At 48.3% G+C, this 25981-nt stretch overlaps 2 protein-coding genes across 4 annotated transcripts; both read left to right on the forward strand.

The window, feature by feature from the left end:
* The first annotated feature begins 1911 nt into the window (after positions 1-1911).
* On the forward strand, positions 1912-16001 carry HYKK (hydroxylysine kinase). Of its 2 annotated transcripts, none has more exons than XM_051982426.1 (5): positions 1912-2104; positions 4772-5131; positions 8895-9034; positions 12780-12963; positions 14266-14630. In XM_051982426.1, exons 2-5 carry the CDS (start codon positions 4801-4803, stop codon positions 14322-14324), a joined length of 714 nt encoding a protein of 237 aa, XP_051838386.1. In that variant the 5' UTR covers positions 1912-2104; positions 4772-4800; the 3' UTR covers positions 14325-14630. The 2 variants fall into 2 exon arrangements, with proteins under 2 accessions (XP_051838386.1, XP_051838385.1); XM_051982425.1 differs by having other exon boundaries at positions 1927-2104; positions 14539-16001.
* Positions 16002-17376: 1375 nt separating this feature from the next.
* On the forward strand, positions 17377-25863 carry PSMA4 (proteasome 20S subunit alpha 4). Of its 2 annotated transcripts, none has more exons than XM_051982427.1 (9): positions 17377-17481; positions 19074-19099; positions 19359-19401; positions 19672-19834; positions 21625-21702; positions 22555-22643; positions 23020-23150; positions 23431-23554; positions 25456-25863. In XM_051982427.1, the coding sequence occupies exons 2-9, from the start codon at positions 19097-19099 to the stop codon at positions 25608-25610; spliced, it is 786 nt and encodes a 261-aa protein (XP_051838387.1). In that variant the 5' UTR covers positions 17377-17481; positions 19074-19096; the 3' UTR covers positions 25611-25863. The 2 variants fall into 2 exon arrangements, with proteins under 2 accessions (XP_051838387.1, XP_051838388.1); XM_051982428.1 differs by lacking the exon at positions 17377-17481 and adding an exon at positions 17704-18054.
* The last annotated feature ends 118 nt before the right edge of the window (positions 25864-25981 follow it).

Below are 25981 nucleotides of genomic sequence, written 5' to 3' on the forward strand. Positions count from 1 at the left end.
ATGAAAGGATATGCACAGTTTTGTATCCTTTAGGGCAGAGTTCCAAACTGCTCTCCAGAGTGGTTGGATCATTTCACAACTCCACCCACAATGCATTAGTGTTCCTGTTTCCCCACATCTGAAACACTTATTATTCTTTTCTGTCATCTTAGCCAATCTGATAGGTGTAAGGGGGTATCTCAGAGTTGTTTTAATTTGCATTTCTCTAATCAATAGTAATTTAGAGCATTTTTTTCATAAGTACATGAAATTTTCATCTGAAATTTGTTCATATCTTTGGTTTTCTCAAACACTAGTCATTGACTGTTGAACCTATTGCACTGATCCACTCCTCTATTTCTTAGCCCAGACCAACTAGTTTTGATGATTGCCGCTTTATAACGCACTTTTTAATCTGGCACAGCTAGGCCACCTTCCTCGGCATTTTTTTCATGAGTTCCCTCGCTATTCTTGATCTTTTGTTCTTCCAGATGAATTTAGCTTACGGTTCTTTTAGAAGAGACTGTGTGTGTGCGTGTGTGCGTGTGAGTGCGTGTGTGTGAGTGCATGTGAGTGTGTGTGTGCTTGTGTGAGTGCGTGTGTGAGTGTGGTGTGTGTGCGTGAGTGTGTGTGTGTGTGTGTGTGTGTATGTGTGTGAGTGTGTATGAGTGAATGTGTATGTATGTGAGTGTGTGTGAGTGAGTGCATGTGAGTGTGTGTGTGCTTGTGTGAGTGCGTGTGTGCGTGTGTGTGCGTGTGTGGTGTGTGTGCGTATGTGTGTGAGTGCATGTGAGTGTGTGTGTGGTGTGTGTGTGTATGAGTGAATGTGTATGTATGTGAGTGTGTGTATATGTGTATGTTTGTGAGTGTGTGAGTGCGTGTGAGCGTGTGTGTGCGTGTGTGAGTGTGTGTGGTGTGTGTGCGTGTGTGTGAGTGTGTGTGAGTGCGTGTGAGTGTGTGTGGTGTGTGTGTATGTGTGTGGTGTGTGTGCGAGTGCGTGTGTGTGAGTGCGTGTGAGTGTGAGTGTGTGTGTGCGTGTGCGCGCGTGGTTAAATGTACGTACAAAACCCACTCCAGGTAAGGCTGGGCGAAGGCACTGAGCTGCTGAAGGGAACCCAGAAAAGACAAGGCGGTGATTTAGCTGCAAGGCCAGTGCGGACGGTGGGTGAAGGTGAGTCGTGCGCCAGCCGGGTCGCGGGGCCAGAGCGTGAAGCGCTTCAAGTGCCCAGTGAGAGCAGTGTAGAGCCGCCGGGTGGGAAGGGACCGAATTAACCGCTTTTAGATACCCGCCTTCTCCTGGCCACGGCCAGCGGTCTTTCCTAGGGAGGGTGTCTCAGACCCGGGGCTTCTCAGTCAGAGGCACGGGGCATGGAGCGGGCCCCGACCCAGAGCCAAAGGGACGGCCTGGGGCATCCAAGAGTGGTTGGCTAGTGCGGGGCTGCCTGCCCACCGGCCCCCAGCGCGCTGTCAGGTGCGGCGGAGGAGGGCCGCCAGTCTGGGAGCCGGCCCAGGTATGGAAGGGCCGCGTCCAAAGAGCATCCTTGCATCTCCTAGGTTGAAAATGACTCAAAGCTAGCGAAGGCTCCGCTTTTTCCTGTGATTGGATGTGGGAGGAACACCCTCTCAAAACTCAGCCAATCGGGCGTTCGACTTTCCCTTTAGGGGCGGGGCCTCCTAGAGAGAATTTGGGGCGAAAAGTCAGAAGGGCCAATGGGAAATGTGACTCCTACCTTGGGAACCGAGGGAAACGGAATCTTAACCAATCAGAATCTCGTTCTCTTACAAAACCACATACGGGAGGAGAGGATGTAGCCAATCAGGAGTTGCCCTAAACGCGTGGGCACGTCCTTGCTCCTCCGCCCCGCCCTCGGACTTACTCGGATCAATCCAGGGGCGGAATCAGGAAGGGCCCCGCCCCCTGGACTGGCGGCCCGCCCCGGGGTCCCCGGAGCCTCTTTCAGCGCTACTTGGCGCTAGGCTCAGGGCGGAGAGCTGCGGGAAGGCTGGCTGTGCCTACGTGGCTCCGCTGAGGGTCCCCATCTCCTAGCGGCCGGGGGTGCAGTGGGTCCCCCCGAGCTGGGGACGCCGACTTTGGGGGCGCAGGTGCCCTTCCACGCTCCGGGAGGTAGGTGCTCTTCTCAGCCTCATTTGACACCCGAGGCAGGGGGGCTGACTTGCCCTGGATCATGAGGCTGGTTTAGGGTTTGAGGGAGGATTTGAACTCAGGTCAGGTGCCTCATCTCCCCTCACCACCTAAGGCTGTAAGGGAGCTCTGAGACCTGCCAGCTCCTTTTACAGATCAGGAACTGAGGCAGGAGAGGCTCACTGACCATTAGCCGGGATCACCTTAACCCATTTATCACCCTCACTTTGTGCCTCAGTTTCCTCCCTTGTCAAGTGGCCCCCGGGATCCTTCTGGTCCTGGGATCCTACAGGCCGGCAACTCACGGATCCGACTTAGGAGGCAGGGAATCTGGGCCCATTCCAGGGGAGGAAAGCTGAGCTGGGGAGCGGGAGCCTCAGCCTGGAGACTCCCAAACCCCGCCCCCCACACCCATTTACAGGTGAGAAGAGGCTGTCCCGCCAGGGAGGGTCAGGAGTCCACCCTGGGTCTCTAGACCACCATCACAGGTCCACCTTCCCGGGTCAGCGGGGGCAGAGTTGAGCCCCCCATTTCCTGGCTTGTCTTCTGAGCCCCGAAGTTCATTCAGAATAAGGCTCAGGGTTAGGAGAGGCCGCGGTCCTGGGCTGTTAACGGGTGCTTAGCACTCCCACTGAGCCCAGAGGATGTGGTCTGGGTGGGGGGGCATGGAACCCCCACAGAATACCACCTTCCCCATCCCTCCCCGCCCAGGCAGGATGGCCGTTTCTCCTCCTTTATGCTTTCCTGTTCCCTGCTGCATTGCAGGGTTTCCGTGAGGGGGCCTGGGCCTCGTTCTCCCTCTAGATCCCGCTCCCCAGGAAGCTTGGTGTCCCCCTCCTCTCTTTTTAACGTATTTATTGAACTGAGTGACCTGGGCCCCTTGGAGCGGCCTGCAGCAGGCAGTAAACAGCCTCCTAATGAGCAGGTTGGGGCAAGGTACAAAGTTTGGAGACACTGAAAACTGGCCAGAATCCCAGGGCCTCCTGCTTGGGAGGGGACAGGGGAGAAGTACCTGAGAGTCCTGGCCCAAGTCTGTCTTGGGGATTATTCAGTAACCTCAAACTGAAGACGTCCCCGGCTGCTCTTGGGTTACCAGGAAGGCCGAGGCTCCTAAACCTCCGCCACCTGAGTGCAGACGCCAACAGGTGTTAGCGGGCTGGGAAGGCCAGGGCTGCAGAGCCAGCCTGTTTGACTGAACCCAAGAAACACTTATTAAACACCTAATGTGTGCAGAGTACTGTGCTCAGGGCCCAGCGAGAGACAACTTAATTAGTCTTCATTATCGTGGAATTTCAAATCTGGCAGGAATTTGATAGCTAATACTACATAGGTATAATTTTGCACTGTAATTATTAGATTAAAAAAACTTATCTGCAGTCTGAGAAAGGAGAAATCTTTACCCAATTTGGAGGGGAACGTGAGTGAGAAAGGGAAGTTTTGGGAAGTCAGCGGCATCCAGCCTGGCCTTTAAAAGAACAGGCCAAAATGGGGAGGAAGTCCCAGACGTGAAGATTTATAAAGCTTCGGAGGAAGGATTTTGCGACATGTGTTAGGGCCAGAGAATAATTCAGTTTAACTAAAGCATACAGCACAGGGATGGGGGACAGGTCGGTAGCACTTGGGCTTTCAGCAAACGAGGACTCACAATAAAGGTATCTTTGATCCTTCATTTTCAACACCTGTCAGCAGAAGATCCAGGAAGGTTTTCGGTCTGCTTGCCAGAAAAGGATGGGAACCAGACCGAAACGCCCCGTGCGTATATTTGGTTTTTAGGTCTGCTGCACAGTGCTGATAGTTTCGCGGTTTGGAAGTTGTCCACAAAGCATAGTGGCAGATTTCAGTGGACTTTTTCCTGAGGTATCGAGCTCCTGTTGCTGGAAGCATTTGGGCCAAAGCTTGGAGATGCTGGACCAGAGGATCTCTGAGGGTCCATTCTCATTAATCTCTGAATCTCATTCAGACACACTCAGAACACTGAAGGATGTCTCCAGGAAAAAAATCCCAAAGTTAAACTTTGATTTCGTATGATTCTGTGAAAACTGGCTCTGGTCCCTTCCAATGCCTGTCACTTGATAGAAGGCTAAACTATTTGCCAAGATTTGAAAGGCCTTTGCATATTCAAAGGCAAGGAACATTTTAATCTCCAACTCAAGCTTCTTTATTCTGTTTTGGGACTAACCAAGGGAGATTATTTAGCTCATTTCTGACAAAAGAAAAGCCTCTGGTCAAGATGTAAACAAGGAACCTGTTTTTAGTAGTGCCAAAGAAAACTGAATGGATCCACAACCCTTAACAAAGCCTCCGGTGCAGTCTCAGGGGCCCGTGGGAAAGACCTTTCCTGCCGGGTCTCTCTCACACCTGTAACTGGGCCCTGAAATTCTACCTGCCAGCCTTCACTTCTTTTGGTTCATGTTTTTAACTCCTGACAGTGGGAATCAATCACTTTGGGAAAGGCCACCAGGAATCTCATGGTAGGGGTTAAGTGAAGGGTCAGATTGGGGAGCAATCTAAGTTTGGAATAGGTCGTAAAAAGCATCAGCCAGTCTGCTTGGTAGACATTAAGGATGTCTACAATTGCCCCTGAGCTTGGGATAAAGGGGGGCCAAAGTCTGCTTTGAGAACCAGTGAATCATCTCCCCCTTCTTTCAGCCTCTTTCTCGATCTGCCTCCTCGGCGCCATGTCAGGCCAGGAGCCGGAGCAGTCCCAGGCCCTCACCAAGCCGGCCTTCAGCGAGCTCCAAGCCTCCGCGTTGGTGGAGTCAGTGTTCGGCTTCAAGGTGGCCAAGATCCAGCCTCTGCCCAGCTACGATGACCAGAACTTCCACGTGCACGTTCCCAGTGGCGGCTCCCGTGAGTACGTGCTCAAAGTGAACAACACGGAGTCCAGCAGGAACGCAGACCTGATAGAGGTGCAGAGCCGCGTCATGATGTTCCTGCAGGCGGAGGGCTTTCCCACAGCCACTGTGCACCCCACCAAAGGAGGCAGCCTGACCTCTCTGATGTCCATCGGTGAGTCCGTGGCCCAGACGAGCCAGGACCCTTGCAGGAGCAAGGGCTCCGGGGTCCTGGCCTGAGGCCTCTGGTTCAGACTCAGTCAGGGCGGGGATTCTGGTGCCCAGGAAGTGCTTTCTGGGACCCAGGGGAGCAGCTGGACGTGGGTTCCTCGGGGTGCTTCGAGTCTGGCGGGAGGAAGAAGCCCCTACGCGGGCACCAGGTGGGCGGGCACCAGGTGACGTGCTGCCTCTCCGCACTGGGAGCAAAGCACTCTGTGAAGGCCCTGGCGGGCCTTGCTGCTGGTCAGCCGCTAACCCGCCGCCCTGTAGTTCTCCAGCAGCTGCGTAAAATGCCTGCCTCACCCTGCTCTTTGTGGCAGGAAGTCAAACTAAGAGCCGCTCTGCTCCCGGGCTTTCCCAATCTTGCCGGCGGGCTGTGTGCTGTTATTACCGCGCTGCCCTCGCCCGGTGAGGGAGCGGGAGGCTCTGGAGTCAGCGCCAGGTGGAGGGCGGGGAACCTTTGGCCCAAGACTGAGGGGGCCGTGCTGCCCTCCTGCTATCGGGCCTCGAAGGGCAGGGCTGCGGCAGTGGAGGGAGGGAGGGAGATGCCGAGGGGCGGGCTGAGGCGGGCAGTGGGTGCCCTGAGAGGACAGGGAGCTCCCTGCCGTCAGTATGTAAGGGCTGATGGTCCTTGTCAGGGTGGGGTAGATGCCTTAGTCTGGCCAGGGACACGGCGGCCCGCCTCCCTCAGGTTCTGTGACTGGTGGGACCATTTTTGGTGTAAGGGCTTTTCAGCCCTGCTACTTCCTAAGGGTGCTTCGGTGCTTCCCCTCGGAGGGAGCACCGGGGAGGTCAGGTTACACTGAGGGGGCCATCGGACAACCCGGAAGGAGGACGTCTGCTTCTAGAACTCGCTTAGACCCAGGCCAGGCTTCTCAGGAGGAGGACGTGGGCCAGCAGGAAGCCCCCTGCCTCCCAGAGCCCCCGGTGCTGCTAACCAGCTCAGCAGCCACTAGGAGACGGATCCGGGCAGTCACATGGTCAGCGCGAGGAAAGTGACTCTGATGGCAGGTGGGAGGGGGACCCGAGTTTGGGGAGCCCCGAGGATGGAGACCCAACCAGGAGGCTGCTGTGTGATTGACAGCCTCCTGCTGTCGGAGCCTGGAGGAAGGCGGGGCCAGAGAGAGGTGATACCAGGGGACCTGGGGAGGAACGAAGGGGAGAAATGGGAGCTTGGCTCATGGGAAGCAGCAAAGTCTCCTCTGGTCCCCCCACCCCCCTCTCGCGGGGATAAGGACCTGGAGGCTCTCTGGCTTCCCACTCCTCATCAATGGTCATTTCCAACAGAACGTGCATCAGGTGCAATTCAGGGGCAATTGTAGACATCCTTAATGTCTACCAGGCAGACTGGCTGATGCTTTTTACGACCTATTCCAAACTTAGTAACTGTCCACAGAGGCAGACATTTTGATGCAGGAATAGGAAGATAAAACAATCACAGATGAAACAGAAAACTCAGTTATTTACTTTTGGTTTAAAAACCATGTCTGCTGGAAGGGCCACTTGCTTCTGGGTCCCCTTCTGTGCGGCCAGAGACGCAGTTTTGAAAAGATGCATTTTTAAGTTTTTTTCAAAAAAGGAAAGATGCCAAATAATTGAGGGGCAGTGCACCAGTTATATTTATTCATTACCCCTTCCCCCAAAAGGGTAATCTAAAGCAGGACTTCTTAAACTTTTTCTACTTACAATCCCTTTTCACCTGAAAAATTTTTACATGACTGAATATACAGATATATAAATCAAGCATTTACTGAAAATAAATCTGTTAGAATCCTTACAAGGTGTTAACTCACTGGAATTGATAGAAACAATGCTTAAGTTTACACCTTTGAGAGTTCACCCATTAGAGTTCACAAGTCCGGGAGATTCACAAAGTTACACCTCCCACAATCCTACTCTCTCAAAGGAGGAGTCAACCTTTGGGTTCACACCTGTAAGAGATCATATATAAGAAGCTCTTAGAGCCTCAGTTGGTCAGTCCGTCAGTTGAGGAGATTGAGAAGCTAGAGACTGCAGTCAGGCAGAACTGGGGATTCGGAAGAGGAGAGGCTGAAGCTGGCAGAAGTAGAGACAAAGGACTAGCAACAAGAGCTGTCAGAACCAAGGAAAGCTTACCGGGCTATTTTGGAAGAGACAATAAAGAACTACTTTAACAGCTGGCCGCATTTGAGGTGATTATTGATCTGAACTGAAACTAAGGCTGCCTCTAGAAGGCTCCCCCTCCCTCCCCCCGCCCCCAGAAACCTGCTCCCAGAGAACCATTATATTTGAGAAAAGAAAAGAACACTACATAAATCATTATTTCACTACCCTAACATTCAGTTACGAGACTCCATGTGGAGTTGTGACCCACAGTTAAAGGAGCTTCGATCGAAAGAACACCAGCAATCCCCTTTCCCTTCTATCTTTGACGTGCATGCTGACCCACCTTAAATCTGAGAGGAGAGCAGGTTTCCACAGCAAAGCCACCTTCACAGTAGGTGACCACTGGGTGGGGACAGCGAGAGCCTCTGTGTCTATTGTTCCGTGTCTCTGGGGAGACGGAGGCAGCTTACCTTAGGCTCTTATTCCGGGAGAACGGACAGGTCTCCTCCCCTGCAGAAATAAAGATCCCACCAGCAATCTTGAGAGAGGGGAGCAGGAGCAAAGTGGTCCAGCCTAGTCCGAACCGGGGCATGGAGCCGTTGTCCTGGAGCATCCAGGAGCAGGAGGAGGGAGGCCCTGGGGGCCAGCCATAGTCAGCGGTCATCTCCCTGTGCTTTCTGTCTTTCCACCTTGGGGGCCGTGAAGGTAAAGGTGTTGGGGCAGGCTGGTTTAGACTTTCCCTGGGAGCACACACAATCAGTCTTTGTCTTCAGGAATGACAGTGTTTGTATTGCTGTATATTCTGGCCTTTTCCCCCATCACTTGTACCCTTTGCACATATCCCTGAGAATGAAAGAACTTGGCTGGTGTCCCATCCTCAGCCCTGAGAGGGTGGTGTAGGAGGAAGGGGGTGGCGGCGATGGGAAGAGAGAAGCTGAGGTTCCTGTGGTCCAGGTCTGAAAAGACAGAATACCCCCTTCAGTTGTTAGTTAAGGATCCATTGAGGATGAGAGCTGATAAGAGATCATTCACTGGTGGTTAAAACCAGTAGTGGAGGAAGGCCTGGCATGGAAATGGGTGCCTCCAGGGTGCCCCAAGCCTGGGTCCTCTGAACCCTCCCCCAGCTCCCACCCTTGTGTGCATTATTAGTTAGCAGTCCCAGTCCTGGCTCACATCAGCTTGACGAGGCGGTATTACTAGCGTCACCATGTCCCCCTGATGGACTTTGGCAGTTCTTTGTTACAGGAAGTCCAAAGCTGGACCTGAGCGCATCCCACAGGGGCTCTGACTATAGAACTGTGCTTTCCCAGCCCCCACTCCCTTGGGATTACAGGTTTTTTGGTTTTATTGACCTGATTTCCTAGTTTTTCCTTTACTCACATAAAAAAAATGCTTTTAGTGATAATTTCCAGGCATAAATTCCAGTCTTAATGAACAGTAGTAGATAACGATCATATAATGCTTCATGATGTGTAAATTATTCTCCTTGTGGAGGGTCTGTAAGGTGGATGGTGTACGCTCCCTCTTTTACAGGTGAGGAGACTCAGCACCGTAGGCATTGGTGACTTATGCTCGGGGCACCTAGGTGACCATTATGGTCAGAGCTTGATCCTCTGTTTCTGTCCGTGCACTAGACAGCGGCTCCGAGACCAAAAGTTACCTGCTGAGGCTGTTTACGTACCTGCCAGGAAGACCCATAGCCCAGGTTCCCGTCACTCCGAAGCTCTTATATGAGGTTGGCAAACTGGCAGCGCAGATGGACAGAAGTCTGGAGGTAGGGGCTTCCGCTCGAGGGTGGGCGCTTGTTCTTGGCTGTTCATTCATGCACCAGACGATCTGAGTCCCTGCTGTCTGTTAGCTATCTAGGGCAGGGCCCCCTGCAGGAGCATCCCAAAGATAAGACATAAGCAGAAGTGATAATGCAAGGCATAACGGGAAAGTGGAAGCACTGTGTGGGAGTGCCCCCTTTGGCGAGGAGGGCCTGCTGGAGGTGGAGCAGGGGGGAAGGTCCCAAAGCCCGGAGCCTGGAAAACCTGAGGCATATTTGGGTCTGGTCTGGCTGTTCTTGGAGGGGTCATGCTCTGAAGGAGAAGGTGGACACAAGGAGGAGGAGCTTCCCAACCAGCAGAGCTGTCCAAAAGGGGAATGGGGTTCTTTTTTGTTTGTTTGTTTGTTATTTGCAATACACAATTCTCTTTAATTAGCATTAGTATATATACATCTTGCCATATTTTTTATTTCCTGAAAGCAATCTCCTTATCATTTCTTATGTGATAGTAGTACTCCATAAGAATCATGCACCACAACTTGTTCAGCCATTCCCCCAATGGAGGAGAAGTCCCTAAATTTCCAATTCCCTGCCACCACAAAAAGAATTGATACATACATACACATAACATATGGATTCTTTCTTTTGTTTGATCTCTTTAGGGTACAGGCATAGTAGTGGTTTTCCTGAGTCAAAGGAATATCAAAGGGTAGATACAATCTTATAACCTTCTGAGTATATTTCAAAATGTTTGGAGTAATTTCTGTGGATCAGTTCATAACTTCACCATCAGTTTATTAGTCTACTTATTTCTCCTCATTCTTTACAGCATTTGTCATTTCTTATAGAAATGAGATATTAATTCACAATTGTTTTAAATTACATTTCTTTAATCAAAAGTGATTTAGAGCATTTTATGTGATTGTGGATAGCTTTGATTTCTTCTTTTTTTGAAAACTGTCTGCTCATATCCTTTAATAATTTATCAATTGGAGAATGGCTCTTTTTCATATAAATTTGTTTCCTTATCCTATAGGTTGAGAAATGAGAGTTTGTGAAACTTGATATAGATAATTTTGATATTGCTTCAGTATTTATGGTACTTTTAGGAGAACTAATAGTCTTCCTGTCCTATTGGATAAGAGCTTTTAAACCCAGCTGAGTGTGTGTGTGTGTGTGTGTGTGTGTGTGTGTGTGTGCATGTGCGCACATGTATATGTGTGTATTCTGTATATGTGTTTGTCTACATATATATCTAGTTGTTGTTTTGTTTTTTCCCTTTTGAAATAATTCTGATGAGAGTGAGGTTCAAGCATTGGTTGTTATCCCCTTCATTTCCCCCTCCACTATAAAAACTCTTTATTGCACAACTTATTTATGTGAGATAATTCCCCCACCTTTTTTTAAAAAAATATTTTATTTTATTTAATAATAACTTTATATTGACAGAATCCATGCCAGGGTAATTTTTTTTTACAACATTATCCCTTGCACTCGTCTCTGTTCCGATTTTTCCCCTCCCTCCCTCCACCCCCTCCCCTAGATGGCAAGCAGTCTATATATGTTAGATATGTTGCAGTATATCCTAGATACAATATATGTTTGCAGAACTGAACATTTCTCTTGTTGCACAGGGAGAATTGGATTCAGAAGGTAAAAATAACCTGAGAAGAAAAACAAAAATGCAGATAGTTCACATTCGTTTCCCAGTGTTCTTTCTTTGGGTGTAGCTGCTTCTGTCCATTATTTATCAATTGAAACTCAGGTCTCTTTGTCAAAAAAATCCACTTCCATCAGAATACATCCTCAAACAGTATCGTTGTCGAAGTGTATCTCCTGGTTCTGCTCATTTCACTCAGCATCAGTTCATGTAAGTCTCTCCAAGCCTTTCTGTATTCATCCTGCTGGTCATTTCTTACAGAACAACAATATTCCATAACATTCATATACCACAATTTACCCAGCCATTCTCCCATTGATGGGCATCCATTCAATTTCCAGTTTCTAGCCACTACAAACAGGGCCACCATAAACATTTTGGCATATACAGGTCCCTGGGAATGGGGTTCTTTACGCAAAGGCTGGCTGACCACTTGGCCCCTGTCATAGGAGGCCTCCCCGGGAACCCAAGTGAGATTGGGGAGGCAGCTGAGATCTCTTTCCACTCTGAGAACCTTCCCCATCATGTATTAGTGATCCTTTCTGAGGCCATTTTAAGGCTTTTTCATTTATCCTCATTCATTTCACCCTTTAAATTGCCCAATAGCCTAGCCTGCCAAGCTTTTATATTATCAGGGGGCTGGCTGTCCCTCCTAGCTTTTTAATTAGCACTCAGACAACAAATGTTTAGTAACAAATATTTAGCCCATTGTGTGCTATGTGCCAAAGGGGCAGATACAGTGGACAGAACACGCCCTACTAGCCAGGGGTTTAAAGATTAATATTTATGGTCTGTATAAGTACACACAGAACAAATATAAACAAATACAAAGTAGATAAGTAAAGGGCAGTGCTGGGGGAATGGACAGAAAAGTGGTCCTTGGGCTGCATCTTGCAGGAAGCAGAGGTGCGGAGAAAGGACGTTCCAGGTGCTCCAAGGCTCAGCAACGAGGTCACGTGAGTACCAGAGAAGCCAGTTTGGCTGCCATATAGAGTCCAAGGGGAACAGGTGTCCAGGCAAGATTGGTTGCCCCCTGAGCCTTTTTCTTAGTCATTGACAAAAACGTTATGTCACCAAAGGCCCAAGACCTAAGACCTGGGAAAGCGTCCTTCCAGGTTGAACCATAAATTTCTCCTTGGGTTCAGCCATTGAGGAGGCTCCAGACGGACCTAAGAAGCCATCCCTTGGCCCACACCTCTGCCATTTGTCCACAAATAGATGCAAATCTAGGTGGATGCACCTGTAGCATTTTCCAGAGGGACCACAATTTCCCTGTCAAACGAGATCAATCTGGTCCAACTTGTGCAGATGAAACCATTCTGGCTTTTGATGATTGCAACTTCCCTTTCTAAATAATTGTAACTTAAATGTGCATAGTGCTTTGCCCATTTTTACATATGGGGAACCTCAGGCTCTGAGAGACCCCAGGGGAGGATGTGTCCAAGGCCTGCTGCTTGCAAGTCCACCGCTCTGCTGGCTGACAGCATGCTTCCTCCCCAACCTTCCCCTTCCGTCATGCACTCTTACCTACTGCAGCATCGGAGGCCCAGCTCACTGGCCTCCAGTGTGTCCTTCTCCCCTACCTCCTCCTGCTGTCTCCCTCCCACTACCGTGGTGATGTGGGCCTCGGTGCAATCGGACACAGTCTGTCTGTGGCCGGTGCCCACGAGCCATCCTTCTTCCGTGCAGACCTGGGTTCAGACACTGGCTCTGCTCTTTGTTTCCACTGCACAGATCAATCATTTCAGAGCTTGGATACATCTGTGACTCTGTAAATTCCCAACCTTCTCCTCTTCTTGCCCTTAAAATCCTGCTCTTCTTTAGGGTCCAGTTCAGGTCACGTCTCCTTTTAAAAACCTTCCCTGCATCCCCTCATCCAAAAGCGAGCTCTCCCTCTAATTTCCCTTGAGAACTATGGGCCTCTTTTATCTCCATCACCTTTGTATCACACACAAGGGTCTGAGTGTTTCCCGCCTCCGCCCAAGGAGACTGCAAAGTCCTTGAGGCCTTGGAGCGCTCTCTTCCCCTTTTCATTGCCGGTACACGGCCTTCTCATTACGTTCCATGATTGGTCCTTCGGTTCTTCCTTAGAAATTCCGCCATCCAAAGATAGGCAGCCTGCATCGGGGGGACTTCATCTGGAACCTGAGAAATGTTCCTCTTCTAGAAAAATATATTCATGCCTTGGGCCCAAGCAAAAACCGAGAGATGGTGGAGCAGGTGCTCCAACGCTTCAAGGATGAGATCGTGACAAAGTTGAGCCATTTTCGAGAATGTGAGTATTCCCTGCTGTCAGAGGAGACTACCCCCTCCCCAGAACCGACCCTCCTCACTGTCTCGGGGAGGGAGGGGCTGCCTCACAACCCGTGATGAGCTCTTAGGTTTGGGGAGGAGGCCCTGAAACAAGACACACGAGGTCTGCCCAAACAGCTGCTCTTTGCCAAAATCCTTGTGGGTCGCAGGATCACGGTCATTCTTCCTCCTTCTACCAGTCCCGAGTGCAGCCCCTTCCCTCTCCCTCCTCTGTACGTGATGTTCCCAACCAGGTATTACTGGTTCCTGCAGGCACATGCCCAACACTCACTGCCCACACAAAACCCCCCACGGGAAAGCGAATGTCTGCAGCTTTGGGATGCCCCTCTGCACCATCCCCAGAGAGTTAGAAGGGTCCGGGGCACTATGGCCAGAGCCATTGTCTGCAGCCGAGCCTTTATGAATTTCCCTTGACTTCCCTGCCATTATGGACACTGCGAGGCTCTGCCAGGACCACCCTGGGAGCCATTCTCACTTGGCAGCAGCTGGCAGGACAGAGGCTTTGTGGTAAGGCCTCTGAGAAGTGGGAGACGTCTCTGTGTTATGGTGAGGCACTGAGGCAGGACTTTGGGGGGCAGGTGGAAGGTGCAGCATTCCTTCTTTAGGCCTGCAAAAATCTGCCACTGCAGACACACCTCCTCCGGGCAGATGGCGACCCCTCAGTAACTGAGGAGATGGTTCTGAAGGGGGGCTCTGGCTGAGAAATATACCCTCTTGGTGATGGGCCTGTTTGGAGTTAGTGAGGGTCTCCATTGCTGCTCCCCCCCTTCTTGTCCATTGTCCTGGGACCAGCCTGCTCCTCCATCACTTCCACCTTTTCAATAATGTTTTATAAGGACATTATGTTATTATGTAGCAGTCATTGGGAAGGGGGAAAGATGACTTATCTTTTATTCCTTCAATAATGTAAAAGCAAGTAATGCGAAAGGCCTGTGACTCACAGGGAGGTCTTCAGTGGCAGTCCAGTGCCCCAGAACCTGGGGATTTTGTCATCTTATTGTGCTCAACACACAATTCTGATTCTGATGGAGGTGCCCTCCATTCCCTTTACCATTCTCAGTCAGTATTTTGCCCCCGGGAGGAGTGATGAGATTTGGAAATGAAATCAAAACTATTCTCTCCTCAGGAAGTTCTGGCATTAAAAATCAATGAATCTCTCATCTTAATTTCCTCTGTGGGTTTTGAATTTCTGTTGAAATAAAATCTGTTCTTTATTCAAACACAACTCTTTGTGACAGGTTAATTTTTCCCTTTGCTCTTTCAGTGATTGCTTGGACCACCCACACTCCTCTGGTGCCCGTCTCTTGGCTTCACGAAGGCTGAAAGCAGAGAAATCTGCCTCTGTTCTTTCAGAATTCAGGCCTGTGCTTTTGTGCGAAGCAGAGGCGCCTTAGAGAGTTTGGGGCCATTTCATTTTTTGCTGACTTTTCCAATAAATGGTGTGAATGACCTTGGTGACAAAACCAGTGATCTGGGGGCTTTACCCCTTTCTGTCGCCCCTGCCTCCTCTCCACTGGTTTCCCTGCTCTCCTTTCAGGCATAAATCACGGAGACCTAAATGGCTACAACATCTTGGTGGAGGCCAGCGGTGAGGCTTCTGGAGACCCAGCGTATCGTGTGTCTGGCATCCTGGACTTTGAGGACATGAGCCACGGCTACTACGTGTTCGAGGTAGCCATCACCATCATGTATATGATGATGGAGAGCAAGGACTCCCTGGCTGCGGGGGGCCATGTTCTGGCCGGCTTCGAGAGCGTCATCCCGCTGACAGCCGAAGAGAGGGGGGCCCTTTTCTTACTGGTGAGCAGCCGGTTTTCTCAGTCACTTGTGATGTCTGCCTACACGTGCCAGCTCTACCCCGAGAACAAGGACTACCTCATGATCACTGCCAAAACGGGCTGGAGACACCTGCAGAACCTGCTCGAAACGGGTCAGAAGGCCGTGGAGGACATCTGGTTTGAGACCGCCAAGTCCTACAGAGCCGGAGCGCTGTAGAGACACCACCAGCACAGATGGGGCGCAGCCGGTTGGATGGGACGACTGCAGAAAGCCTCCACAGGCGCCTTCTCAGACCACTTGGGAGCCTTCCCTGCGACTAGTCCCACAAGGAGAGCTCCCGTTTCTACGGGGTAAACAGGCTGAGCCTGACTTCATGTTTCCCACTAGGAGACATGAACTAATTGAAGTGATTAATTTTTATCTTAATAATACTGCTACTGAGCACTTACCTATGGAATTCTCACATAATCCAATTCTCATGAGACTGACGAGGATGAAGAGAAGGGAACTCAGTCTCTGGCAGTAGCATCTTCTTAAAACACTACTTTGATCATAGATTCCCCCATTCAAAAATCTCCATTAGCTCTCCATTACCCATAGATAAAATCCTGATGGTCCAAGCCCTTCCTAGCTGGACTTCTGATAGCTCCTTCATGTTCTCCATTTCTGCCTTCAGGAACCATCCACTTAATCTTGTCAACACCTTTCTTCAAAGGATCCTTCACTGAGACATATGAGAAGACCCTTCATTTTTATCTGAAAATATCACAGATATCACAGAGGTGGGGTGCCAGTGATGGGAACAATAGTGTTCTCTGGGTGTGGAATGTTGAATAGAAAATTCATTTTTTTCAATATGTTAATGAATTTTGATGAATTTTTCTTCCTTTTTAAAAAATCTTTGTCATCATTAATTTCTTTATAAATCCCAAAGCACTAAATAAATCCTATCTGTATTAATACTAAAAAAATAAATAAATAAAGCCACTCCAAGACTTAGGACTTAAGAGTCTCTGTGTTTGAAAAGAAAGTTCCAGCAACTGCCCTGTCCACTGGAAAAGACCATGATGTTGTTAGAGACTGCTACTATTAAGTGTTCCATGTTTGGCTTTATACTTCAGAAATCCACAAATGCTCCAAATCAGGGCTTGTATTCTATTATTTGACCTTAAGAAAGTAATGGCGAAAATGTTAACAATGCTTATTAAACTTAAACGTATACTTTTTTCTTTTTTTATTCAATTTTTAATTTTTTTTAAGTTATAACTTTTTATTGACAGAGCCCATGCCCGGGTGATTTTTTACATTATCCCTTGCACTCACTTCTGTTCCGACTTTTCCCCTCCCTCCTTCCATCCCCTCCCCCAGATGGCAAGCAGTGTCATACATGTTAAATATGCCACAGGTCTGCTTTTTTGTAGGAGGGAGAGCCAGTTGTTAAACAATCCCGGAGCTGCTCTGACCAGATCCTTGGCTTCCTGAAGCCCCAACTAGAATTCCACCTTTCTACAGGAAAGCTTCCTTCACCCCTCTTCCAAGAGTCTAGGGCCTTCTCTTCGTGTTTCTATCTATCTTTTAGGAGTTTCTCCCCTAACAGACCGCAAGCTTCCCAAGGGCAGGGACGGCCTTTTGCTCTGCTCTGCAGACTACCTGCAAAGGACCTAGGTCCGTATTTCGTAGTCACTGACTACTCTCCCTACTCTCGGGCCCACCTGGGGTAGGGCCTGCGAGCCCTTGGGGGCCCAGTCACAGCGCTGTGATGATGACGTAGGCAGCTGGGCCGTCGGCAGACCGTGGCTCCCAGAAGCACGCCGGCTGCACCGCCGCCTCGGGCTTCTCCCCCCGCCCCAGATATCGCTCACCCCCAGACTCCCGCTCCGATCCCCCTTGTGTGAAGCCCTCATGATGGCCCTGACCCTGTGGTACCCCTGACCGCTTCTTCGGGACCCACGCGGCGCTGCCTCAGTTAGCCTGACGCTGACGCCCCTCCCTCCGGCCAACCTGCAAAGCTCCCACGGGCCGGCCGTTCAGTCAGCCTCCGGCTGGGGTTTGAGCGCCCTGACGGCACAGAAGGAGACTTTCGTTAACACCATTGGGGCGAACACGGGAAGACGACGTTCCGGGCCGGGCAGTCTCGCCGCGGGGCTCGCCCTCACGGGTCCCTGTAGTCCCCGCTCGTTCGCGGCAGCGTCCCGGGGAAGGGGCGCGCTCCCGCGCTGCGCACGCAGCCACGCCACGCGGCCGGACCTGTGGCAGGAAGGTATCGTGGTGTCCCTGCTCGGGCTCGGCTCTGGGCGGGGGATGGGGAGAGGAGTCCCGAGGCACAGGCTCCTTCCTCCCGGGGCCCCTGGTACGAAGTTAGCAGGATCTCTTCTTCTGCTGGAGAAAGGTCACGAGGTAGATAGCCACAAGGCGTACTAGATGGAGGAAGCAAACCTAATGAAGCAGCGAAGGGGAAGGAGAGGCCACCCGGGCGTCCCGGGGCTCCCTCGGGAAGACCCACCAGGTCCCGGGCAGGTCCCCACGTGCTCCCCGCCTCGCGTTGGCCCCGGCACTCTGCGCAGGCGCGGCCCCGCCCCCTACTCCGGCAGTGCGCAGGCGCGAGCGGCCATTTGTAGCAGCGGAACTCGGCCCGTGACTCGCTGAGGCACGTCCCCGACCCGGCGGAGCGATCAGCGGCGACCCCCCGACACCCTCGGAGGTGAGTATCCGCCGCCCCTCACAGCCGGGCGCGGCCGGTACCTCTCCGCCCCTCCCGGCCCCACTTGGTTTCCTGGGGTCTTGCGCGCGGCACCATGACGGTGCAGACGCCGCCGCCCCCGGCCTGACGTAAGTGTCCCTTGGCGGCCACCGTCCGGCCTGCGTTGTGGGGAGGGGGACCCGAGGCGGCCTGCCCTCAGTTTCTTTCTCTGGACCCTGAGGTCGTGGACTGGAGTCGTATTCTTAAACCTTTGTCACAGTCCCGAGCGGAGTCTGTGGGGGACCTTCTCGAGTCCGGAGTGCCCAGGGCATGGGAGACCCCGGAGGCCTTCCTGGGCCGGGACCCCGCCGCCATCCCGAGGGGAAGCGGCTCGGGCGCCTAGTCTTCTTCCGAGCCTTAGTTTCCCCGTCTATCAAATAGAGCTCAGCAAGTTCGCGCCCCCTGTTCGTACCGAGCTCCTCGGGGGCTCAGAGTTCTCCGGCTCCGCTGCCGCTGTTTGGTGTGCGAGGATCAGACCCCCCGGTGCTGGGGGGAAAGAGAGCAAACGGGTCCGGATCCTTCCCGCGGGCTCAGGTGGGGCCGGGCCCCCCTCTGACTTTGTCCCGGGCCGCTGCCTCCCCCCGCCCTCTGCGCTCCCGAACCTTCACTTTCACTTTGTTGTATTCTGCTGACACGCCCGAGGGACCTTCGGAGTCCGGCACTCCTGCGTGTTTCCCCCAACTACACCCCGGGCGTGGGGGGGAGGGGTTGTCCGGTCCCGGGCCCCGGAGGGCTGTGTGTAGGGCTGTAGAGGTGGGGTTGGCTCATCCCCCAGAGCGCTGCTCCGAGGGGAGGGGGCTTTCCGGCAGTAGGGAGCTGGGGCTGGGGGAAGAGCAGGTGGTCTCAGCTCTAGCAGTTGGGGCTTCAATTTCTACAAACTTAATTCTGTGGAAAGATTTGGGTGGTGTTTTTATTGTGTTTGGGACAAAACAGTACAGTAATCATAACTCCTGTTCTTAACTTACAACCTGGTGAAGCTTTTTCCTCCTTTTGCACTGGCCCGTGGAAATTTGTATTTTTTTCAGCATCACAATACCGTAGTTATAGCCTGAGAATTAGAATGCAAAATCCCAGCAGAAAACTGGTGGCAGAGGGATACAGGGCTGGACCTGGAGTCAGGAGGATTTGTCTCAGACACTTGGTAGTTGTGTGACTCTGGGCAGGTCACTTAACCCTGTTTGCCAAAGAATCCTCAACTATAAAATGAGAATAATAGCATCTCCCAGGGATGTAGTGAGGATCAAACGAGGTATTTGTAAAACAGTACGTAATAGCTCATAGTTAATGTTTCCTCTCTTTCCCTCCATTGCTAATTTCTTAAGACTTCTCTTCTAGTTTTGGTCAGTAAAATCTTTTGATAAAATTGCTGTATTTTTTTTAATAATATTTTTAAGTGGAAAAAAAAAACACATTTGTTATCAATTACTGTCATTAAAAAAAAGCTCTTGTAATATTTTTAAAATGCCTGGAAAACTGCCGCAATATTTTCTCTTACTAATAGATTTGTTGTCATGATGTTTTCTCTTAGTAATAAACTTATTTTATTTTTCTAGGACTAATATAAAATACAGGAAACATGGTAAGTTGTGGACATGCCAGTAGTAGCTTCACAGTGGTATTAGTAACATAGAGCACTGTTTGTCATGGCTGTAGAGCATGGGAAAAGGAAAATGGGTAGGAAAAAGTTGGGGGAAGTAATCTTAAAATTTTTAAACTATTAACTTTTTATTTAGTATGCATGGAATACTTAGGTTTGGTGGGGGGTGGGTTAGGAGGAGTTTGCGAATTTATACACATACTTTTGGAAAGGCAAAATTTCACTTATATTTCTTTCATAGTCTCGAAGATATGACTCGAGGACCACTATATTTTCACCAGAAGGTAAGTAGAAATTCTTCAGCTTTTCTAAAATCATAGTGAGGAAGAACTGTTCACTGTTCTTTTTAAAACTGTTTAACATTCTTAAAAATATCTAAGCTTTCTGTCAGAAATAGAACTTTCTGGTAATATATTTCCCAGATTAATATAATATTCTGCACAGAAAAGCCAAGGCATCATCCATAACTTGGTGGTGTTACTGACCCTGTGGTTTCTTTTGTGTCTCTTTGTCAGCAGTGACAAGAAAGTTTCCTTATTGGTTCTGCTTTACAGGTCGTTTGTATCAGGTAGAATATGCCATGGAAGCTATTGGACACGCAGGCACCTGCTTGGGAATTTTAGCAAATGATGGTGTTTTGCTAGCTGCAGAGAGACGAAACATCCACAAGCTTCTGGATGAAGTCTTTTTTTCAGAGAAGATTTACAAACTCAATGAGTAAGTAAGATCTCCGAGAAGGAAGGTTCATTGTATAGTATGCCTGTGACAGGGTAGGTCTCCGAGTTCTGGAAAAATGTAGTTGGGTAATGTATAGTAAGTGAGGCTTTAAGGCACCTTCTTATATTGCTCTTACTATATTTTATCCAGAGTTAAGGCCAGGCTCTAGTATATTGAGCTCATTCTTCAGCATTAACAGGCACTTAATAAATATAATGATTTGTTCTTAATGACAATTCTCACTTCAGATAAAAAGCCAGTGGGAAGCTATCATTAGGAATTTTTAGAAGCTCCTCCCTCTCCTCTCCCCCCATATTTATGGTCAGGCTCTGATTTCATACACATAAGATCTCTTGGAGTGGAATACAGATTGGCAGCTTGCTGGTAACTTACAGTCTTAGAGTTGATGGGGACATGTAGACGTTTTATGATCCACAGCCATCCAGTCACTTTATGCCTCAGCCAGGACTGATCAATGTCTTTGGCCCTTGGTCCAATATAGTCACACTGCCTTTCTTTTATGAGTTGAAGACTTTCTCTTTCCCTGTCACATCACAAGAAGCTCCATCCCATGTGTCCCCAAGTGACAGCCTGAAAAGGAAGAAAAACTTGGGATGGAACTACCTGTGGCCTTGATAAAGTGTTGCTACCAGATGTTGACATAGCTGTGATGTAGAAAGCCAAGTTTACTCTGACCTCACTCCAACTTAACTGTGGTGCACCGTGGGCCCTTTCCCTAAAATTCTCCCACTCTAAAATGGTTTACCTGATTTCCAAGATCCCTTTCAATTATAATATTCCATAAAATCCCAAAGTGTTTGATTCTTCCCATGACGGGTCTATGGCTTGAATCTAGTTGCCAGTTGGATAACTCCCCTTTCATATGATAAGAGGAGTAAAGGTCATAGAATTGAAGCTGTCCAGCCCCAAAGAGTACTTAGCTAATCTATACAAAGTAAAAATAAAGTCCATTTTTTTCTCTCATCCTATATTCTTTGAGACTATAAATTTATTCATATATATACATAGCCACATAAACTTGCATACATACATCAACATAAGTTTTATTGTTACCTGTATTCCCCCATTCAACATAAAGCATATGTCATACAGTGGAATGCAGAAGTATTTAAGTGCTGCACGGGGTTTAAGTGTTAGGAATATAAATAGAAATGTGAGATAGTTTCCATTCTCAAGGAGCACATATTCTAATTAAATGAGACAATACATAAAAGAGTTCATATGTAGTAAGAATCTTATTGGCAGGGGAGATGACATTGCCAGAGTTTGGAAAGTGCAGCAGCAAGATCAGTGATCAGGTCTAGTGTTTCTCCCTCTTCCCAGAATTTTTGTGGTAGGGAACTCCCTCCCCATTGAAGAGATATGAGTAGCTGGTGCAGTTGGCATGCAAGGTCCTGGAGGGCCATGAAAATGACTGTGGGGAAAGGGAAAAATGATGATGGACTTTGGCCAACCTGGGACAGATGGGAAGGAGTCCCTCAGCTGAACAAGAACAATTGAATTTTCCAAAATGAAATGTTGTTTCAAAGTCTTTTGCCATGACAAAGATAAAGTTTTTGTAATTTTTTTTATGTGTTGATGTTCTGAAACACATTTTGAATTACTAGAAATACATTGAAAAGTAATAGATGGCAATCAACTTTGTCATCAAACTAAAATGCAGTATTATTTGACATCCACAAATATTTAGTGCTTAATAATTGCTATATTCTCTCTAGGAATTTTCACTGAATATCTATGATAAAACCTTCTTTTGATTTTTCCTTTAGGGATATGGCTTGCAGTGTGGCAGGCATAACTTCTGACGCAAATGTTTTAACTAACGAACTGAGGCTCATTGCTCAAAGGTAGGTTCATAGGTTCCTCAAAGGAGGAGAACCCCCAGGGAGAACTTATCCATGGCCCAGTGTGGGTGTGTGTCTTTGAAAGTCACTGAAAAGATCTTCCCTCCAAAAAAAGCTGTTACTGCCACTTTAAAAACTTACGGATCTTGCCTAGTTCTCATCTGTTAAGACAAACAGACCATTGACAATCATAGAACTATATAGAAGATTCTTAATTTCATCATTGGATATGCACAGACCAAAGCCAATCTGGTGCGTGTGCGTGTGTGTGTGTGTGTGTGTGTGTGTGTGTGTGTGTGTGTGTGTGTAAGAAATAATAGTATTATTTATGTCATAAAAGGAGTATTGTGATACATGTGATATATTGGAACTTTTCTCCTGTTAATAGTGGCTGACATTATATAGCACTTTAAGGTTTAAAAAATCTTTTGATATTTATTTTTTTTAACAACAACCTTAAAAAGTTAGAGAACATTATTAATCCTCATTTTATGGATGAGGAAAGAGAGGCAAAGTGCATTCCCCAGGCTTACGTGGCAGGTGTGTGACAAAGTATTTGAAGTCAGGTCTTCCTGAACCTGAGTCCACTGTTCTCTCCATGACACACCTATATGGATCCCTTAATCTAACAGCAGGTTTGTGTATCCCAGTGGTAAATAATTCTATCTCTTTACAACTCTCTTCACTGGCCATTTCTTCCTTTAATATATAATTGTAATATTTGGAAACATATTAGGAATGCCTCTGTTGATTTGATTCCTCCATATGACCATTGACTTCTGCAGTATGTCTCCATGCAGTTGAGTGAAGTGGTTTTGTTTAAAGTATTAATATGTCCATTTTTTTGCATACTAGGTACCTATTACAGTATCAAGAGCCTATTCCTTGTGAGCAACTGGTTACAGCACTGTGTGATATCAAACAAGCTTATACACAATTTGGAGGTACTGATTATTGATCACTTGAAAGCTACCTAAAAATATTAAAACATAAAAGCTTATGAATAAGAAACTACTTTTTAGACAGTAAAAGAAGTTGTAAATTATGTATATTAACATCTCAGGTAGTCTTGCTTTTTAATCTGTCTCTTGCAGGAAGAGAATTCTAGTTTATATTTACATAATAATGCCACTTAAAACCAAGCCTTTGTATCTTTATTCTGTTTTGTAACTCTATGTAGTTGGAAGAAAGTAGGATTTATGGTAGAGCTGATCCAAAGTTTAGGAAAATTTTAGTTTGCAGGAGAGGGTTTGGTAATAAGTTTAATGACCACTATGTGGATTCTACTTTACTTTGCTAATACTGATCTATTTTCCATAGGAAAACGCCCTTTTGGTGTTTCACTGCTGTACATTGGCTGGGATAAACATTATGGCTTCCAGCTATATCAGAGTGACCCCAGTGGAAATTACGGAGGCTGGAAAGCCACTTGCATTGGGAACAATAGTGCGGTAAGTGCTTCTAATTGGGGAAATGTAGAACTCTACCTTTTGAGAAGGTAGCAGGGAGTCGTGGAAAGAGAGCTTGCCTTCTTGTTCCCTGTTGTAATCTGGGCTTAGTCTGGAGTCAGTGCACCTCAGCTTCCTCTGTGGGGGATGGATCCCAAGGTCGTGGGGAAGAAGGTGCTCCTGAGCTAGTGCTCATCCCCTGACCTGGCGTGTACTCTTCAAGAACCTTCTCCAGAAGCTTCAGGGAATTCTGGGCAGTGATCGTTTCCTTTGTCTCTTCCAGGCAGCAGTGTCGATGTTAAAGCAAGACTACAAGGAAGGCGGGATGACTCTGAAGTCAGCCCTTGCATTAGCAATCAAAGTGTTAAACAAAACCATGGATGTTAGTAAACTTTCTGCAGAAAAAGGTACCCCATGCTTGTCCTCTCCTTGTTCTCCAGGCTGAGTGTCTGCTGCTGACAGCTCCCAGCTCAGTTCAGAGGACTGAATGAGCTTGTTCTCTTGTGTAGTTAGGGGAAAACTGCTTGTTCTGGGCAGAGCCGTAGTCCTGGGGATTGTAGGGAGCCCCTGGCGGCCGGCAGCCCAGCAGGAAATCCAGCAGGGTTTTAGCAGTCAGGGCTACGTACTGCCATGTCTGTGGTCTGAAGGATTGCCATATCTTAACTAGTTCTTAGAAACAAAATTTTATGTGAGGGGCATAAGGTAAGGGTAATGTGAAGCTCAAGATCAGATATTGTGTGAGGCGGTGGGGGCTTCACAGAAAATTGGAGTTGGATAAGAATTTAATAAGTGAAGAAAGGAGTTTTGGCAAGGTTGGCTTTAGCTTCAGCCTTTAAACCTGCAAAAACTTCCTTGGAAAATGGGGTGATTTTCCTTCTGGACTTCTGTCATTTATGGTTATTTTTGTTAGCCTTTTGAAGGAAAATGGGGCAGTGAAAAGAGATGTGGATATGATGGCGGGAGTTTTGGGTTCGGATCAGAGCTTTGATAGCTGACGCCACGAAATTGGTCCAATCTTAGCCTGCTTCAGTGTCTCGTAAAATGGGGACAATGTTATTTATAGTAATTAGCCCATAGATCTAAATGTAACTTACTATGGATTCAAAGCCATCACTAAAATCTACCACCACCATCTCATTGGGTCAGGGAGGTGCCCAGAAATCCTAAGACTACAAAAGGGGAAAGACAGCTTTACGGCAGTGAGGTGGTACGGTACTGCAGTGGTTAGAGCACTGGGCCTGGAGTTAGGAAGACTCAATTTCCTGAATGCAAATCCTGCCTTAGACACTGACTAGCCTTGTGACCCTGGGCAAGTGACGGCACCTTGTCTGCCTCAGTTTCCCCATGTGTAAAATGAGCTGGAGAAGAACATGACAAGCCACTCTTGCCTCTCTGCCAAATGGGATCACAGAGTCAGACATGGCTGAAATAACTCAGCAACCACAACAAATAGAACCTTGGGTGGGCTCCCCAAGCTCAAAGGCTCCTGCTTCTGTCTATGAAACAGCCTTGTTGCTTCCCAGGGACAGGGTTTCTGGTCAGAGCAGCTCTTGAAGCCACACACTGAGGAGTTGGGATTGTGTTCCTTCAGTGAAATCACAGGCTCTTTGAAATACCAGTTAAAAAACAGCTTTTTTTCATACTTTCTTGGTTCCATTGGATTAGAATTTAGTGCCTCGAGTTATTAAATGTGCTGTATTATCCTTGTCTCCTTCCCCTCACTGTTCATTCCCACCTTCATTTACTTCCCAAGAAGGTACATGAGAGTAGGAAGGCCTTGATGTGAAAATGGATAGGCCCAGAGAAGCTGTAGTGCAGCTTGAGAGAGCAAGGAAGGAGCCCTGCCTACATTGGGGACCAGTAGGCCCAGATTCAGTCCCGGTCCTAGTTAACTGAGCCTCCTTCCTTAGCTCTAAGGTGTGTGTGCGCTCTCAGGTAAGAGTCCTTAAAAGTGTATGATCTCTTAGGTCACTTCTGGCTCCAAGTCTGAGGTCGTCGGGGAAGTTCTGGTGGCCCCCATAGCCCAGCACATCGCAGAATATCTAGATCTGAATGGGGCTCACTGTGGCTGGTCCACTCTGAATTGGCTGCCTTCAAGAGCCTGGGCTCCCTAGGCTTGGGGGGTGGGAAGTGGAGGGAAGTGACTGGAGTACATAAGAGATCTTGTGTGGCCGGCACCCTACTTGTACATGTGGAGAAGACATGGGGAGCGGGGCTCAAGTAGCCTTTACAGTGCTGGGAACTGCTTGGAAAGGGTGGTTTTGATGGTATTTTCTTGCTAAGAAACATTCTTTTATTTTGTTTATAGTTGAAATCGCAACATTGACAAGAGAAAATGGAAAGACGACAATAAGAGTTTTAAAACAGAAAGAAGTAGAACAATTGATTAAGAAACATGAAGAGGAAGAAGCAAAAGCAGAACGGGAGAAGAAGGAAAAAGAACAGAAAGAAAAGGATAAATAAATAGAATCTGAAATCAGGATTTCTTTTTAAAATAAATAACCTTAGGGTTCCTTTTCAGCTTAAAAAGCTGCTCTTAAAATTCCACAAGGAAGAAGCCTCAGCCAGGTTTTTCTTAGTATCTTCGGTGAGGAAATAGGACATTACTTACTGGATGGGGTCCTTGTCATTTCTGTGCTCCTCAGTACTTTACTGTAATGATGATTATTCCTCACGGACACCTTATGTCTGCTTTTTGAATAAAACTTGGAAACAATGGGAACTGTGTGTTTATTCCAGCTTTCAGCTGAGAGCTGAGTGCCATTAAGGGAGACCTCTCCATCTGCCTTCTGAAGAGATAGTGTCATGGTAGGAGAATACCGGGCCGGTTGCTG

Source organism: Antechinus flavipes, chromosome 2 (assembly GCF_016432865.1).
Source record: "Antechinus flavipes isolate AdamAnt ecotype Samford, QLD, Australia chromosome 2, AdamAnt_v2, whole genome shotgun sequence".
Classification (NCBI taxonomy): Eukaryota; Metazoa; Chordata; class Mammalia; order Dasyuromorphia; family Dasyuridae; genus Antechinus; species Antechinus flavipes.